The 13,922-nt window shown below is 46.3% G+C and overlaps 2 protein-coding genes across 7 annotated transcripts in view; both read left to right on the forward strand.

Moving 5' to 3' along the window:
- PPP1R3E (protein phosphatase 1 regulatory subunit 3E) overlaps positions 1–13,922 on the forward strand; it is a 20,515-nt gene that overhangs the window by 5,262 nt on the left and 1,331 nt on the right. For 4 of the 6 annotated variants that reach the window (XM_081049697.1, XM_081049694.1, XM_081049695.1 and 1 more), the window contains one exon: positions 94–4,574. In XM_081049697.1, the coding sequence (XP_080905823.1) occupies positions 94–516 (423 nt within the window). In that variant the 3' untranslated portion in view covers positions 517–4,574. Of the gene's footprint in view, positions 1–93; positions 4,575–13,922 lie in introns of those variants that run through there. The other 2 variants (XR_013993441.1, XR_013993440.1) reach the window with 2 other exon arrangements.
- Positions 8,966–13,922, forward strand: part of HOMEZ (homeobox and leucine zipper encoding) — a 12,910-nt gene continuing 7,953 nt past the window's right edge. Inside the window, exon 1 of the mRNA XM_081049692.1 lies at positions 8,966–9,152. Within this exon, the coding sequence (XP_080905818.1) occupies positions 9,113–9,152 (40 nt within the window). The 5' untranslated portion in view covers positions 8,966–9,112. The remainder of the gene's footprint in view (positions 9,153–13,922) is intronic.

Below are 13,922 nucleotides of genomic sequence, written 5' to 3' on the forward strand. Positions count from 1 at the left end.
TCGGATTGGTCCAATTACTCGCTATGACCCCGCCCCTCTCTCTGCCCTCACTTCGCCAGGGCTCGGTGCTCCCTCTCCCTCTTTCGTCCCCAGGAGGCGCGCGCCGCCCTGGAGCCGGCCAGCGAGCCCGGCTTCGCCGCCCGCTTGCAGGCGCAGCGTATCTGCCTGGAACGCGCCGAGGCGGGCCCGCTGGGCGTGGCCGGGAGCGCGCGCGTGCTGGACCTGGCCTACGAGAAGTGCGTGAGCGTGCGCTGGAGCGCCGACGGGTGGCGGAGCCAACGCGAGGCGCCCGCGGCCTACGCCGGCCCGGCTCCGCCCCCTCCACGCGCGGACCGCTTCGCCTTTCGCCTGCCCGCGCCGCCGGTTGGGGGCGCCCTGCTTTTCGCCTTGCGCTACCGCGTGACAGGCCACGAGTTCTGGGACAACAACGGCGGCCGTGACTATGCTCTACGTGGGCCCGAGCACCCGGGCAGTGTTGGAACCCCGGAGCCTCAGGGCTGGATTCACTTTATCTGAGACGCCTGCGGTACCCAAAGATTTGGCGGGCTGCTGTCCGAGAGCGTCAAGGGCTGGAGACATCGAAGGGGTTGGGGGAGTGGGTGGAATCCGCGAAGGTCGAAGAGATAGGGGTGGAAAACACCAATTAGATGTGAGTGGAAGGAACCCAAGGTACCGGAGAAAGGAGACCGGAAAGGGCGCTAGGAGGATTCGAAAGAAGCAAAAAATGAGGATGGTGACGTTCTCTTCCGTGAGCGGGCACTAGGAGAAAGTTCGGCAGGCCTAGGCAGTGGAAGGTTAGGGCACGTCTTTGGGGCTGAGTTGGTGTGTTGTGTGAAGCAGCAGCCTCCTCAGTCATTTTTATTTAGATTGCTGGCTCTTTCTTTCCCTTTGCTTATCTACCTTTGCCATCTCAGGTCCCCCAACCCTGTCCATCCTAGCTTTAACTCAGCTATAGTTGCCTTGCTGAAATCCCAGAAACTGGCCGTTGCTCCCCAATCCCTGGCATTATGACAGGATTCCCTTGTCACCCCTGACAGTCCCTGGCTTGGGTCTTGGAGAACTGGATGGGGAGTGATGGGACGTAGTAGTCAGAGCTCCTTCCTCCATCCTCTTTGCAGCCCTGGGGGTGTGTAAATGAAGACAAAACCAACTCCAGACTTGTGCTTGTAGCCAAATAACGAGGCGGCTAATGGGTTGCTACACTCAGGGGCTTCCAGAAAAATGCCAGCCTTATCGTTCTGGGGTGCCTTCTAATGACCTCTAAGCACTTTATGGACTGTATTTATCAAGGGACTGTGAATCACAAGAATCACTATTCTGATTCTGCCTCAAGAGTAGGAAGTCACTGACTAGCTGTATAATTTTGGGCAAGTTCCTTCACCTTCCTGGGCTCCCATTTCCTCCTGGGTAAATTGGATTTGGTTTAGGTGATCTCTTTTGGCCCTTTCTTGCTTTGACATTTTATGATTTGTGAGTGGCAGAGTGTAGATCAGAAGCCACATTCTCCAACCTACAGTTGGAGTGCTACAGTTCAGAATGCACAGCACCCCAAGTGTTTGGTTGGGGCTGAGGATGGGTCCTCCAGTTTTTGACACAAATGTTCCAAAGCCAGGAAGCATCCCCAAACCAGCCTGCAGCCTCTGCATATTAAGGCTTCTTTCAAACCACAGCTCATCCTCTGCCTCTTGCTTTTCGCTCTGGCCCTCACAGACTTCCAGCCTGGATGCTCTGAGACAGCTTTGGGAAGGTCTCTTGGGGGAAATGATGATTGGGAGTCCCAAAGATGAAAGGAAACAATGTTGGGGAATTTGTGAGGATAAGGGATTACGTGTGTAAGAAATAGAAAACACTTCAAGAATCAAAACAACTTGAAAATTAAATGGCACCAGAAGATGGCAGTGTGCTCCATATCCTGAGCAAGTGAAATGGGAAAACTGGACTCTTACCCCTACACATTCATGCCATATGTCTCTCCTGGTTAACCTCTGCTAGTTGTTGGGGTTTCACCCCCCCACACCCTATTCCTAAGCTCTGCTTTTTTCTTGTCCCTCTCTTTTCACTTCCATTTTTCTTTTAGCATAATAGAGTACTTACCTTCATTTTCTCTATTTCCAATTGCTTCCCTCTCGTTTTTTGTTGATCTGTGCTATTCCTTCTCCCTCCAGAAGGGGTGGAGAACCTACTTGCTTTTCTCCAAGACCATTGTAGATCCACCTTCCTCCTTCAGGCTCCTCCTTAACAGTCTTCTAGAAGGGAGAAGAGGGAAAAGCAGCAGTTCCTGATGCACAAGAACAAGGAGCTCCCAGGTAACCAGCTCCCCACCCCTTTATATCTGTTACTGATTTCTCAAAGCAAAATTTCTGGATCCCCTTCTTCTTTATCAGTAAGTGAGAGAGTTCATCACGTGTACCTGTACATGCATTCGGAATAGAGTATGGGCTTTGTTACCATGCCCATCCTACTGAAAGCCTTAATCCTTTGAAGAAAGATGCCTGAAAAAGAGGAACCCCGAGTCATTCTTCAAACAAAGGGCCATTTAAACATCATCCTTACCTGGTGAAAACAATCTCATACATCTTATGGATCACCTTCGGGTCCAAGTCCCAGCAGCGTGAAGAACGACACTGTACTGGAAGCCACCAAGCAATGCACTTGGTTATCAGTGAAGAGCCCACGGGAGGGTAATGGAGAGGGAGACTGGCTCCGTGTGTAGTAATCTTGCTTAATGTGTGTGCATTACTGTCATGTTGTATTAACAATCGTAATAGCTCACATTTACTTACCCACTAACTCGGGTATCTTGCTTGCATTATAATCTTCAAAATAAACCCAGGAGTTGAGTCATATCATCCCTGTTTTAGAGATGAGGGAACAGCTCAGAAAAACTCAGTAGTTTGTTCAAGATCATACAGCTAGTAAAAGCAGAGCTAGGATTGTGAACCCAAAAAATCTCCAGAGCTCCAGTGCATAACCATGATGTTATATATTTTTTCCATTGAAAACCTTGCCACATATCATCTCCTATTAGGAAAATAACACAGTTTCTAATAGTGCTCTGTCTTCCCATCCTCCCAGTCTCCTGAACTGGCTTGGAGAAGGCAATGCACTGAGGGTCCCAAACTTCATCTGTTCCTTCTGGAGCTTGCTGTCTCCTATGCCAGTGTCCCAGGTCTGCACAATCATCAAGGGACTAACTCACCTGCCTGCTAGAGAACTTGGAACCCATTTGAACTACAGCCTTTGCATACAATTCTCCCCTGGCCTTAGTCAACCCTCCAACCTATTGGTGTGCCACCCCCCTTCCCATACCCACCACTAGCCTTGAACAGGCCAATTGCCTGAACTTTCTCCTAGAAAGCTCCCCAGCTAGAACTGGATGCTCTGTGCTCTGGCCCTCTCTGAGAGCCGTGGTATTACTGAGTGGATAAATGCAAGGGGAACCAAGGATAATCCATTGTTCCCTGAGCTCTTTCTCTGTAAGAAATACTGTGGCTCACTCATGCCCCCATTCTCAGCTTTACAGACCCAACATGTAAGTCTTCTGGTTCTCATACAGTGCTGCTCCAGGGCCTGGGGATGAGCTGATAGCCTAATCTGATAAGGTAAACAATAGGAATTTGGGGGAATCTTTAGGGGTGTGTTGTGTTAGGCACTGTGCTAGGGACTTGCCTCTAAAGGCTGATGACTGGATGAACAGGAGCAATTTAGGGTATAACGTGAGCTGTGGAGTCGGAAGTGCCACAAGAGAAATCATTACCGTGGTCAGGGGCTTGGGTCCTTGAAGCAACACAGCAGGAGCACTGTTGCCCTTTCCTCTCATCCAGACCTCAGATGTCTGATAGCCTTCCTTCATTTCCTTTGTTTCTCTTTATGAATGTAGTTCATCATTTCTCTTCATCATAACCCCTAACCCCTCAACTGTCCAATCTAACTCCCACATTCCTACTAACACCTGTGTTTCTCTGGCGCTCCTCTGGATTCTTGTAATCTACACATCATAGAATCAGAGACCTGGAAAGGCTTGTCTTTAGAGATCACTGGATCCTCCACAAATAAGGACAACAGATCCAAAGATGAGAAGTGACTCCCAACAGGGTCAGATGATTTTTCAGTGCAGCTTGAGATGGGGCTTACACCTAGGCCTCCTGACCACATCCCATTTCCAGGGTACAAAATAGGCCTTTGCACAGTTAGATCCACCCATTTTTCATGGCAAGGGATAACATCAGAAATGTTTCATTTTTTGCTACTAGTTTCCATTCCCTTCCCCATCTAGGCATAAGGAAAAACAAAAGGGACTGGTAGTTTTTTCTGTGTCTCCAGCTGTGGCACTTCTTTGGTGATATTGCTAAAGAAAAATGAAGTTGCTGAAAACACTGAATAATCCACCCATTGAATAGCAGAGCTGGAGAACTCAGGCCCTCCCAGAGCTTCCTCACCCCCTTCATAGTGCAGCCCTGTTCACTGGGCCCCAAACCCACTAGTACTGTGCCTCACTTCAGCTGCCTTATGTACCTGCTCTCCCTTCTGGATAAAACACCTCATGTTTGAAATAAAGTTGAAATATGAAAAGAATGTATATCATCGGATATTGAGTATTGTTTGGGCTGTGGGTGGCAAAAGACCCAGCAACAAGGTTCTTCCCTCGCACCCCCCATTTCTTGGTCATTTCATTTCTTAAAGGTCCTGTTCCCTGTTACTGGAGTCCTCTGGCTATGCAAAAGTTGAGTGCATATGGAGGAGTTGGGCAGCCGTGGTATAAAACACTCCACAAGATCCCACCACCATTTGGGGTAATAGTAGGGAAAGTGACCAGGGCCCAGCGATTTAGTTCCCTGGCACCTAGGACCAGTTGCTGGTGTGGTTAAAGGCAGGAGCTTGGGTAGAAGCCCCTAGATTCCCCTTTGGTGGGGGTTTTTCCTTAAGGGGGCCATCTAAGTTACATTATGCTCCTTAAGCACTGGAGAGAAGAGCAAAGCCCTCCCCCCCACCCAAAGCCAAGGATGAGAAATATGACAGGAAAAGCAAGGACCTCTGTCTAATCCAGAATGGAGCAATAAAAATAGATATTAAAGGGAGGAATCCCAGAAAAAGATAAAGGTCTAACATAGTATTGACTCCTGCATCACCTGAATGATGAAAGAATCCAATTACCTGTAAAGTAGACAACGTTCCTAGTAGGGAAGCACCAGCCCCAGAATAATCAGATGCCTCCCCATTACATCATAATGGCCAAATTGTGATGTCACTGCAGAGTACCCACTCTTTGATATGTGTTGTAAGTGAAACCAGATACACTGAAGAGTAGAGTCAGAATGATGATCAGACACCCAAGGAGAGGTAAGTGGGGGCTTTCCAGGGGTTCTTACTATGGCTTGTTGCCTAGGGTCCCTCTTTGGCACTAATGTCTTTCCAGACTTTGTACACCTTAGTTTGGCAGTAGGTGTGTCTGAAATCTTCCTTCCACAAACTCCTTCATTGCAGCTTTTGCTATCCCAAATTCTCCATACTTGCAGTTCTCATGGGTCAGCCCTCAGCTTTGGTATTTCTTAGGAGATAGAGAACAGGGTTCTCCTAAATAGGGCAGAAACTCACCATATCTATTTAGTTAGGCCCAGGGTAGATCCAACTTTTGGGTACCTTAATCATACCTTTTTAAAGAAAAAATACATTAGTTACAAAAGTGAATATATTTTAGAATGAGAAAAGATATGAACAAATTACAATTTTAAAAAAGATAACAAGTACCACAATATCACAAATTCAAAAATAAATTTTAAAACTTATCTACCCAGTAAACCTATATATCTTTTCCCACAATTCTGTTTTTGGCTGCATGCTCTTTGATAGCTTTTTCAAAGGATGATTATATATAATATTTTCTATAAAGAGTGTAGGAAGGTACTTTATTAGATGGTTCCTTTTGTAAATTCTCGATAATTTAGGAACTTACCACCTTCACACCTTGTATGTGATAATGTCACATAATTTTTTAGAATTTTTGTCAAACTTGGAAAAATTCAAATTTCTTTGGTATATGTGGTATAAGATTTCGGAGCATTTCAAATTTGCAATTACTAATGTCATATACAATAAGTCTTCACTTAATATGTTGATAGGTTCTGCGACTTCAAGCGAAACAATGTATAATAAAACCAATTTTACCATAGGCTAATTGATTTAAATAAGAGTTAAGTTCCTATGGCATGTCAACCTTACAATGAAATGACATTGAACAACATGTTGTTCGAGGACCTATTATATGCTGAATTGTTGACTTTAGGAGTACTCTAAAAGCTATATATATTAGTTTTCTAGAGCTGCCATAAACTACTACAGAGTAGTTTAGGTGGCTTAAACAACCGAAATTCTCTCACAGTTCTCGAGGCTACAAGCCTAAAATCAAGGAGTCAGTAGGGTTGATTTCATTCTGAGCTTCCTCTCTCCTTGGCTTACAGGCAGCCGTTTTCTTACTATATCTTCACATGGTCTTTCTTAAGTGCATGTCTGTGTCAAAATTTCTTTTTATCATAAGGACACCAGTCATAATGGATTAAGACTGGCTCTAAAGGCCTCAATTTAATTATCTTTTATAGACCTTATCTCTAAATACAGTTACATTTTGAGGTACCGGAAGTTAGGACTTGAACATTGTAGGGATACAGTTCAACTCATAACACTATACCTATTATTTAACTATTCACAGAAGTAACTGCAAACCACAAAGCCCAAACTAAATGTATCCCTAACTCAACTTTCTTAGCCACTCCCAAAATGCCCAAACCCCCACCATTTATACCTGACAAAAGAGAAAGTATGATAGAATGGAAGACAGGAAGGAAAGAGACGTCAATCTTAATGAATTACAGTTTAAATATTTTTTCCAAATTTTACAAAAAACGATGACCATGTTAACATTGCTGGGGCTTCTCCAGTGCTTTGGAAGAGGTCTGTGGAAGGGGGGGCCTGTAACTTCAGCTTCCTTAGCTATAGGGTAAATGTTCCGGTGGGCAGTCCTAATATTTGAGCCATGCAAAGAGAGAGAGGATTTTTACCGATGTGGGATTAACATTTCTACACTGAGGATGACCTGATGAGTCCCCAGTCTTCAGTACTAGTGTCTGGAAGAGCTGGGAGGATTATTGTCTTGCTAAAGGAGGGATTGTCAGCCTCTTCCTCTCTTCCACTCCCCGACTCAGTCCACTCCATCTGCTAAAGCTTTAGGGTGAAACCCACATAAAAGCGGGGATTTCAGCCTACACTCCAGAACTGGGGCAGAGGAGTGTCTTCTTTCCTTTGGTTCTTCTCCTAAATCTGTCTTTGATTCTGCTCCCTACTCTTGACTCTCAGGAGTGTCTTTCTGAAACAAGAAAGGTGGCTGAGTTCCCCACCTGTCATAATCCCAAACCCGTGATCAGGGATGCCCAGAGTGACTGATTGACCCCTCCAGGGTTGAGCACTGAATTCCCCACAGATGGTTCCTGCCTGGCTTTCAGCCACACAAGCACAAGTTTAGTCTCATTGTTTGGATCATGAAAGAATGACCTCTCTGCTAAAATCTGAGGGCTGCTGCTGCCTAGTGTTTCACTTCTCCCTTCCTTCATTACATACAAACCATCAGGTACTGTAATAGTCATGGTTTAGAAGTTGTATACACCACCAACCCTGGGTTAAACCCTGAAGGATCAAAAGCTTCTAACTCTAAAGCTGAGTGTGAATGTCTTTGTTACCCTTGTTTTTTTTGCTGAATACTAGTTTGAAGGACGTGGGGCTGGCTCTTAGTTGAGATTGTCGCAAAATATAATGAGGGAGAAGGGGCAGGCAGGGGCAAATACAGGGCCAGTAACAGAAAATAGGGCTCCACACTGAAAGGATCTATCTCTGACGTCTGGCAACCCTGAAGCGCTCTAGATCTTAAGAGTGGAACAATGAAGAATCAAGTAACAGTTATGGTGGTTGGCTTTGGGGGGATACAAGTGGAGGGGTGAGGTCTGCATAATACAGGGCAAAGTCTGCAATTGTTTTCTAAATTATTGCAGCTTATAAAAGCTACTAAATGACCTGAATAGGCAAGAGACTTTTTCAAAGACCAGCATAAGAACAGAAGAGTTACTTCGGAAAGTATGTTCCCCAATTTTAGTCAGAAGACAGAATCCTAACTATACATACTTTTGGCCCACAACGTCGGTGTATGGAATGCTGCTTTGGTGGAAAGTCCATTTCATGGTTATTTCTTGTTTGACGGCGAAAACCAAGGTCCCTAAATATGAGGCAGTGCGCCAAGTCCTCTTTACTAAGTGTAGGGATGGGGACCTGGGGGTCTGATAGGTCCCAATAAGGTGACCCCTCCCACACTTCCTTGGGAACACCTAGGCGGTGCCAGCTGGCCCCGGGAAGCGGCCGAAGGTGCCACGCTCCTAGCATCCTTGTCTTTCTGGGCAGCAAGACATTTGATCCATCTCGAGAACAAGTTCCCGGCTGCTCCAGCCACTTGGTTTACAGTGACCCTACTGACAGCGGTTGGCCCCTTTGCTGGGAAGGAACTGCTCGTGTGAAAGGCTGCCAAGCGAATGCTGAAAAGGTCTTCCCTCAGGAGGAAGTAGTTGGCGGTCTGGACACTTCAGCAAGTGCTGTGAATTCCTTGGAGAATTCTGGGAGGAACATGGCCCCCTGTACTTCGAAGGTCCGGCGTCGCTAGGTCGAGGGTGGGGGAAGGTACCATTCACGGCACCCAGGCCCCGGAGGACATCTTCCCTGCCCCACGCACCCAATAGCCACCCCGGCTGAGGCCCACGCAGCCAATAGCCGACTTCAGCCGAGACACACGCAGCCAATGGCCAGCCCAGTGCGTTTCGCCGGTGCCCGCCTGCCTGCGTCCACCAATCGGGACTCGGGCTACCTTGGCACCGCCCTTGGGACCCGCCCCACCCATCCGCCCCGCCTCCAACTCGCTCGAGCAGGGCTGGGCTACACGGGCGCGTTCTCGGGGGCGGGAGGGGTAGTCCCGGTCCCGGCTCTCCGCGCGGGTGGGCTCGGAGCAGGCCGCACCGGGCGGGAATCCCACTCCCACCCCGGAGGCCCCCTGCCCTTTCTCCCCCTTTTTCCCCGGCCCATGGTGCAAGGCTGGGAGCCGCCGCCCGGGCCGGACCGCGGTGAGTGATCCCCAGCCCCTTCGACTTACCTTCCCTGCCCCTGTGCGGTCTCCGACCTCCGGGAGCCCTTATCCCCGCGCTGGGGGGAGGAGAATTCGAGTTTCGAACTACCCCGGTTCTCTTTTCTCCTCTGGACTTTTCGATTCCCCGTTGTAACTGGGGGAGGGTGAGTGGGTGTGTAGGGAGGGAGGGGAAGGCTGGTTTGGGACGCCCTTGGCGAGGGGAGGATTGAGATTCGCCTGCTCCCTGGGGCTCATCGCCCCAAGTGTAGCAACTTTTGTTCTCTGACCCAGTTTGGAGCCTTCTAGACTGCCTGTGAAATGGAGGATAGGAGAAACGTTTCCTTCCCAGGCCTCCCTCCTCCTCCCCATGACTACCTCCTGGCGACCTCGACACACGTACGGAGACCTGGTCTTACTTCTGGGGAGCAGTGGACTTGGGAATGAAAGGTTTGGGAGAAACCGTCCCTTCTGACCTCCTACCCAGCCATACTCAGAAAACCAACCAGGAAAGTAAGAACCCGAATCCTAGAGGTTCCTGGTGTTGCGTCTTAATCTGAGACTTCTAAACCGAAAGAACACTCAGCTGAGACCTGTTTGATAATGTGGGCCCGGATCAGATCTTTTATCATCTGAACGATACATTTGAAGCCCTTTTATATGATATAATTAGAATAGGCAGATGGCAGTAGAAAAACAAAGAATCCAGTTAGAGTTGGGAATTTAAAAAACGATGCGTACATGTCTTAAACATTGCCATTAAAAGTCTATTCATTTCACCAATCTTTTGGGGTAGTGTCCAGGCGTTTTCTTTTTGTAAGTCTTCTGATTAGAGTTCCCAATTGTCTTTCTAGAATAAACTACACAAACAAATCTCAAATCTGAGAACTGTTTAAACTAGTGATGCCTGGGCCCCAGTCCAGACTTATTAAGTCAGAATGAGGAGGAGGGTGCCCTGCTTTGAGTTTCCCAGGTAATTCTAGTGTGTAGTCTGAGATGGGAGCCACTGCCTCTTGTCATCTATGATTTATTTTCAGGTTTGGTTTCTTTAAAGTGGAGTGAGGACTTCAACACTTGTGCAGCAATCTGAATGCAGAACCCTTTTGAGATATTTAAGTCCTTTGCCCCTCCAATCTTTTATACTTGTCTTGCCTACTCCCAACTGAGCAATTTTTATTTATTTAGGGAGGGCGCAGCTCACGGTGGCGCACGTGGGGATCGAACCAGCAACCTTGGTGCTATTAGCACCACACTGTAACCAACTGAGCTAACCAGCCACCCCCCAAACTGAGCAATTTTTAAAATGTATACTCCTTTAGTCTTTCCAAAGCATTTGTCTTTGTTTTCATAGGAACCATTTTTAATACACGAATTTTTCATAGGTTTATGTGATTTTAAGAACATTATTATATAAATACAGAAGAACCATGGGCACAGTAAGTAGGTAGGTTTGAAATCACACACAACTGACCCAAGTACACAGGGCAGCTGAAGGAAGCAGGTGATTTTGGCACACGAAACAGCAGCCTACCAGCCTCTACCAGTGTACTGTGGGTATTGATCATGTAGTCCAGTGGGTCAGTTAAACCAGGCTCTTGGCCCCGTTGAACACTACTCCCTTCTACTCTCTCCAGCTATCACCAAAACCCACTTATTTAAGTTCTCTTGAGTCTTCCATCCATGCTTTCCATTCATTCACATCAAGCTGTTTGTTCCTCTTTAAGCAGTTACCACCATTGCTTTTATTAAGGTGGGAGAACATAAGGCAGAGGTTCTCAAGCTGGGCTTCTGAGCAGCCAGTGAACTCCCTGAGATTACATACATAATGTGTAAGTGTGAATGCTCATTTGGGGGTGGAGGAGTAGTCATTGCTTTCTGAGGGTCCGTAACTTTTATCTGATTCACAAAGAGGTTCATGATTCACAATGTTGAGAAGCACGTAAGTTGAATATCACTAAAAGTCCTAGGCCCTTAAAAGTGTATCACCAAAACACATTTCAGGCAGTACTTCAATTCTTCTCTGAATAAAGATGTAGGGAATTGAGCAGGATCATATCTAGTCTCTCACTTGAACTGCCTCCTGCTTTAACCGTAAGCCTCGGCTCAAGCCTGAAGTTTTGAACACTTTTTTCCGTAGGATTGTGTGTGTAAACACCTAGACGGGAAGTTTAAGGTAGCCCATTCTTTTCTGCCATCTGCCCAGCGGTATGGAAAGCAAGCCCAAAGGAAAAGAGGGCATTGTTCTGACTCTTTTTTTAATTGGTGACTTAAAATAGCAGTAGGGCATATCTGGCACATTCAATAAGGATACGGATTTAGTAATTATTCCGAACTGATAATCCCACTGCCACCTCGGCCTGTAGGAGTCGTTCCTGCCGCTTTGATTTCCTTCTTTTTCTACCCTCCCCGAATGGAGGCCCAAGAACACAAGACACTGTAGTGTCTTCATTGTGGTTTGGATCACTCTAAGGTCTGCCCTACTGGTTATAATTCTCATGAGCCACTCTGATTATAGTTTCTTTCTATTTCAAAGCCAGATCCTTCCAGGGAGGTACCAGCTGTACAGCTGTGCCTTGATTTAAGCCACGATTCTGTATTAGGACATCTTCCATAACTTGTGTTTTGTATAACTGGAACACTGGATGTATACAGTACACCAAATACGGTATTTGCATTACTGCATGCTATATTGAAATATCAAGATGATGCCATGTGAATCCAAAGGCTAGCAAACCCCATGAATGAGCACAATGTTTCCTCCTAGGCTTATAACGGTGCCTGCTTTATTTCCTGTCTGGCAGTCTTCACCTCATACTGGGCTGCCTTCTGCCTTATGCGACATTCTTCTCATATCCAAAGTGTTATTGTGTCCTTAAAGAACAGGACACAAATAAGGTTAAGTAGATGTCAAGGGCTGCAATCATAAAGTATCTCTAGTTTAGGTTTGGTCCTGTTCCTGCTGAGCCATGGTTTCTAAATGGTGGGTTAGCACCTGGCTGTGCAAGCAGTTTCTCACTGGCCCGTCAGCTGTGTCTAGGCTGAACCTGAAGGGTAAAGGTAGAGCTACGACACTGGCAATTCACCTGGCAATCAAAAAGGGTTTATGTTCAAATTACGGATTTAATTCAGTGATTTTCATACTTTTTTAAAGCAGCAAAATCCTTCTGGAATTATATCCAACTTCCAAAATATAAGAAGTATAAAATCACAGACACCCTGGTTTCCTCCAGTGCTCGTTAGAAATAGGACTATGCAAAAACATTGAAAATAGTGATTTTAAATAGTCTTTGTCTCACTTCCCCCATTGTCTACGAGAAGCAGTACCTTATATCAATTACCCCATGAAGCTGAAGTAATGATAAAAGCTATTTATTGAACCTTTACTTTGTTCTAGGCATAATGTCAAGTGCATTTTTTTCATTTAGTCATAAACTTGTGAGGTAGGTGCTGTTATGACCTCCCCTTTTTCTGATGGGAAACTAAGACTTAGAGAGGCTAAATAACTTGCCCAAGGACAAGCAGCACTGTAGGACGTGGTGGAGCTTCGATTAATCTCAAATCTATTTCACCCCACACTTCTACCTCTAACAGCTGCTCTAAGCCCTGCCTACACAGGCCACCTAGTACGTAGTAGGTGCTTAGTAAAATAACTTTACACTCAGGACTGTCTTCATTTTGTACATATGAGGAAACTAAGGCTCATGTAAGGTCAGTAACTTTTGCTCACATTGCTAGCTGGTGGCAGAACTGGGGTTCAAACTGCAGGTTGGCCTTACCCAAGAATCATATTTCTACCCACTGTGCCGTGCTGCCTCCATTTACCTTCTTAAGATTCTCTTCAAGCTGTATTGCCTTTAGGATCTGCATGTCCTTCGGTTACGATTTGCTTGTTGATGGTGACACACATTAAAATAATTCTGAATTTTTCTAATATATAAAATCCCTGATATTATTTGTAACTTTCTAGACTTGAGATTTTTCTCAATTCATCATGTAGCATTTACATAGGAATCCTGTCCCATCCTTAATGTATCAGAAGTAATATTTATAAACTCGGATGGGATTCCTCTAAGAGTAAAGGGTGACAGATGTGTTAAAAGTCTCTAATAAGGCCCACACAAGTTGCTGAGTTAAAATTTGGTTAACAGGATTATTCTGGGAAGTAACTTGAGCAGGTATTTCTGGAATCAAGGTGGTCAGGGGCTATCCCTGCAGTCCCAGAATCCCGCACCCAGAACCAGTGCTGCTGCTGGGTGGCTTGCAGGACCTGGTTGCAATTTACAATGAATCTGCCCACCTGGGCTCAAGAAGAAAGCTGGTCTGAAGAGATAAGCACTGCCGGCCTTCCGCCCTGTGTGTGGGGGGCTGCTAAAGTCTGAGGGAGCTCTTTAGGCTCCCTAGAGAGAGACTGAGCAGTTGGAAGAGACAAAGGCTGGCGGGGGAGGGGATAACCTTTGTTCTGAGGATGACTTGGAGGAGGAAACATTCCCCTCTACCCACAGGGACCCAAACCCTGGGAGGCGAAAGCCCCATTTATCCTAGATAGCTGACCTATCTTTCATCCTACTGAGAGAAAAACTAAAGCTATCAGGTTTGGGCTTAAGGTTTAAAGGTCCTATCCATCCCCCCCCCCCCCCAGCTTCTACCACCAAGAAGGGAAAGAACAGGGGGCTGGGTTCTGGGCAGAGGAACGATGCTATCCTACCATCTAGCTTCTCATACGTTGTATTCCCATCCTATCTCCATATTCTAGAAATAATAATAAATTGTT

The sequence above is a fragment of the Rhinolophus hipposideros genome, assembly GCF_964194185.1.
Source record: "Rhinolophus hipposideros genome assembly, chromosome: 5".
Taxonomy (NCBI): domain Eukaryota; kingdom Metazoa; phylum Chordata; class Mammalia; order Chiroptera; family Rhinolophidae; genus Rhinolophus; species Rhinolophus hipposideros.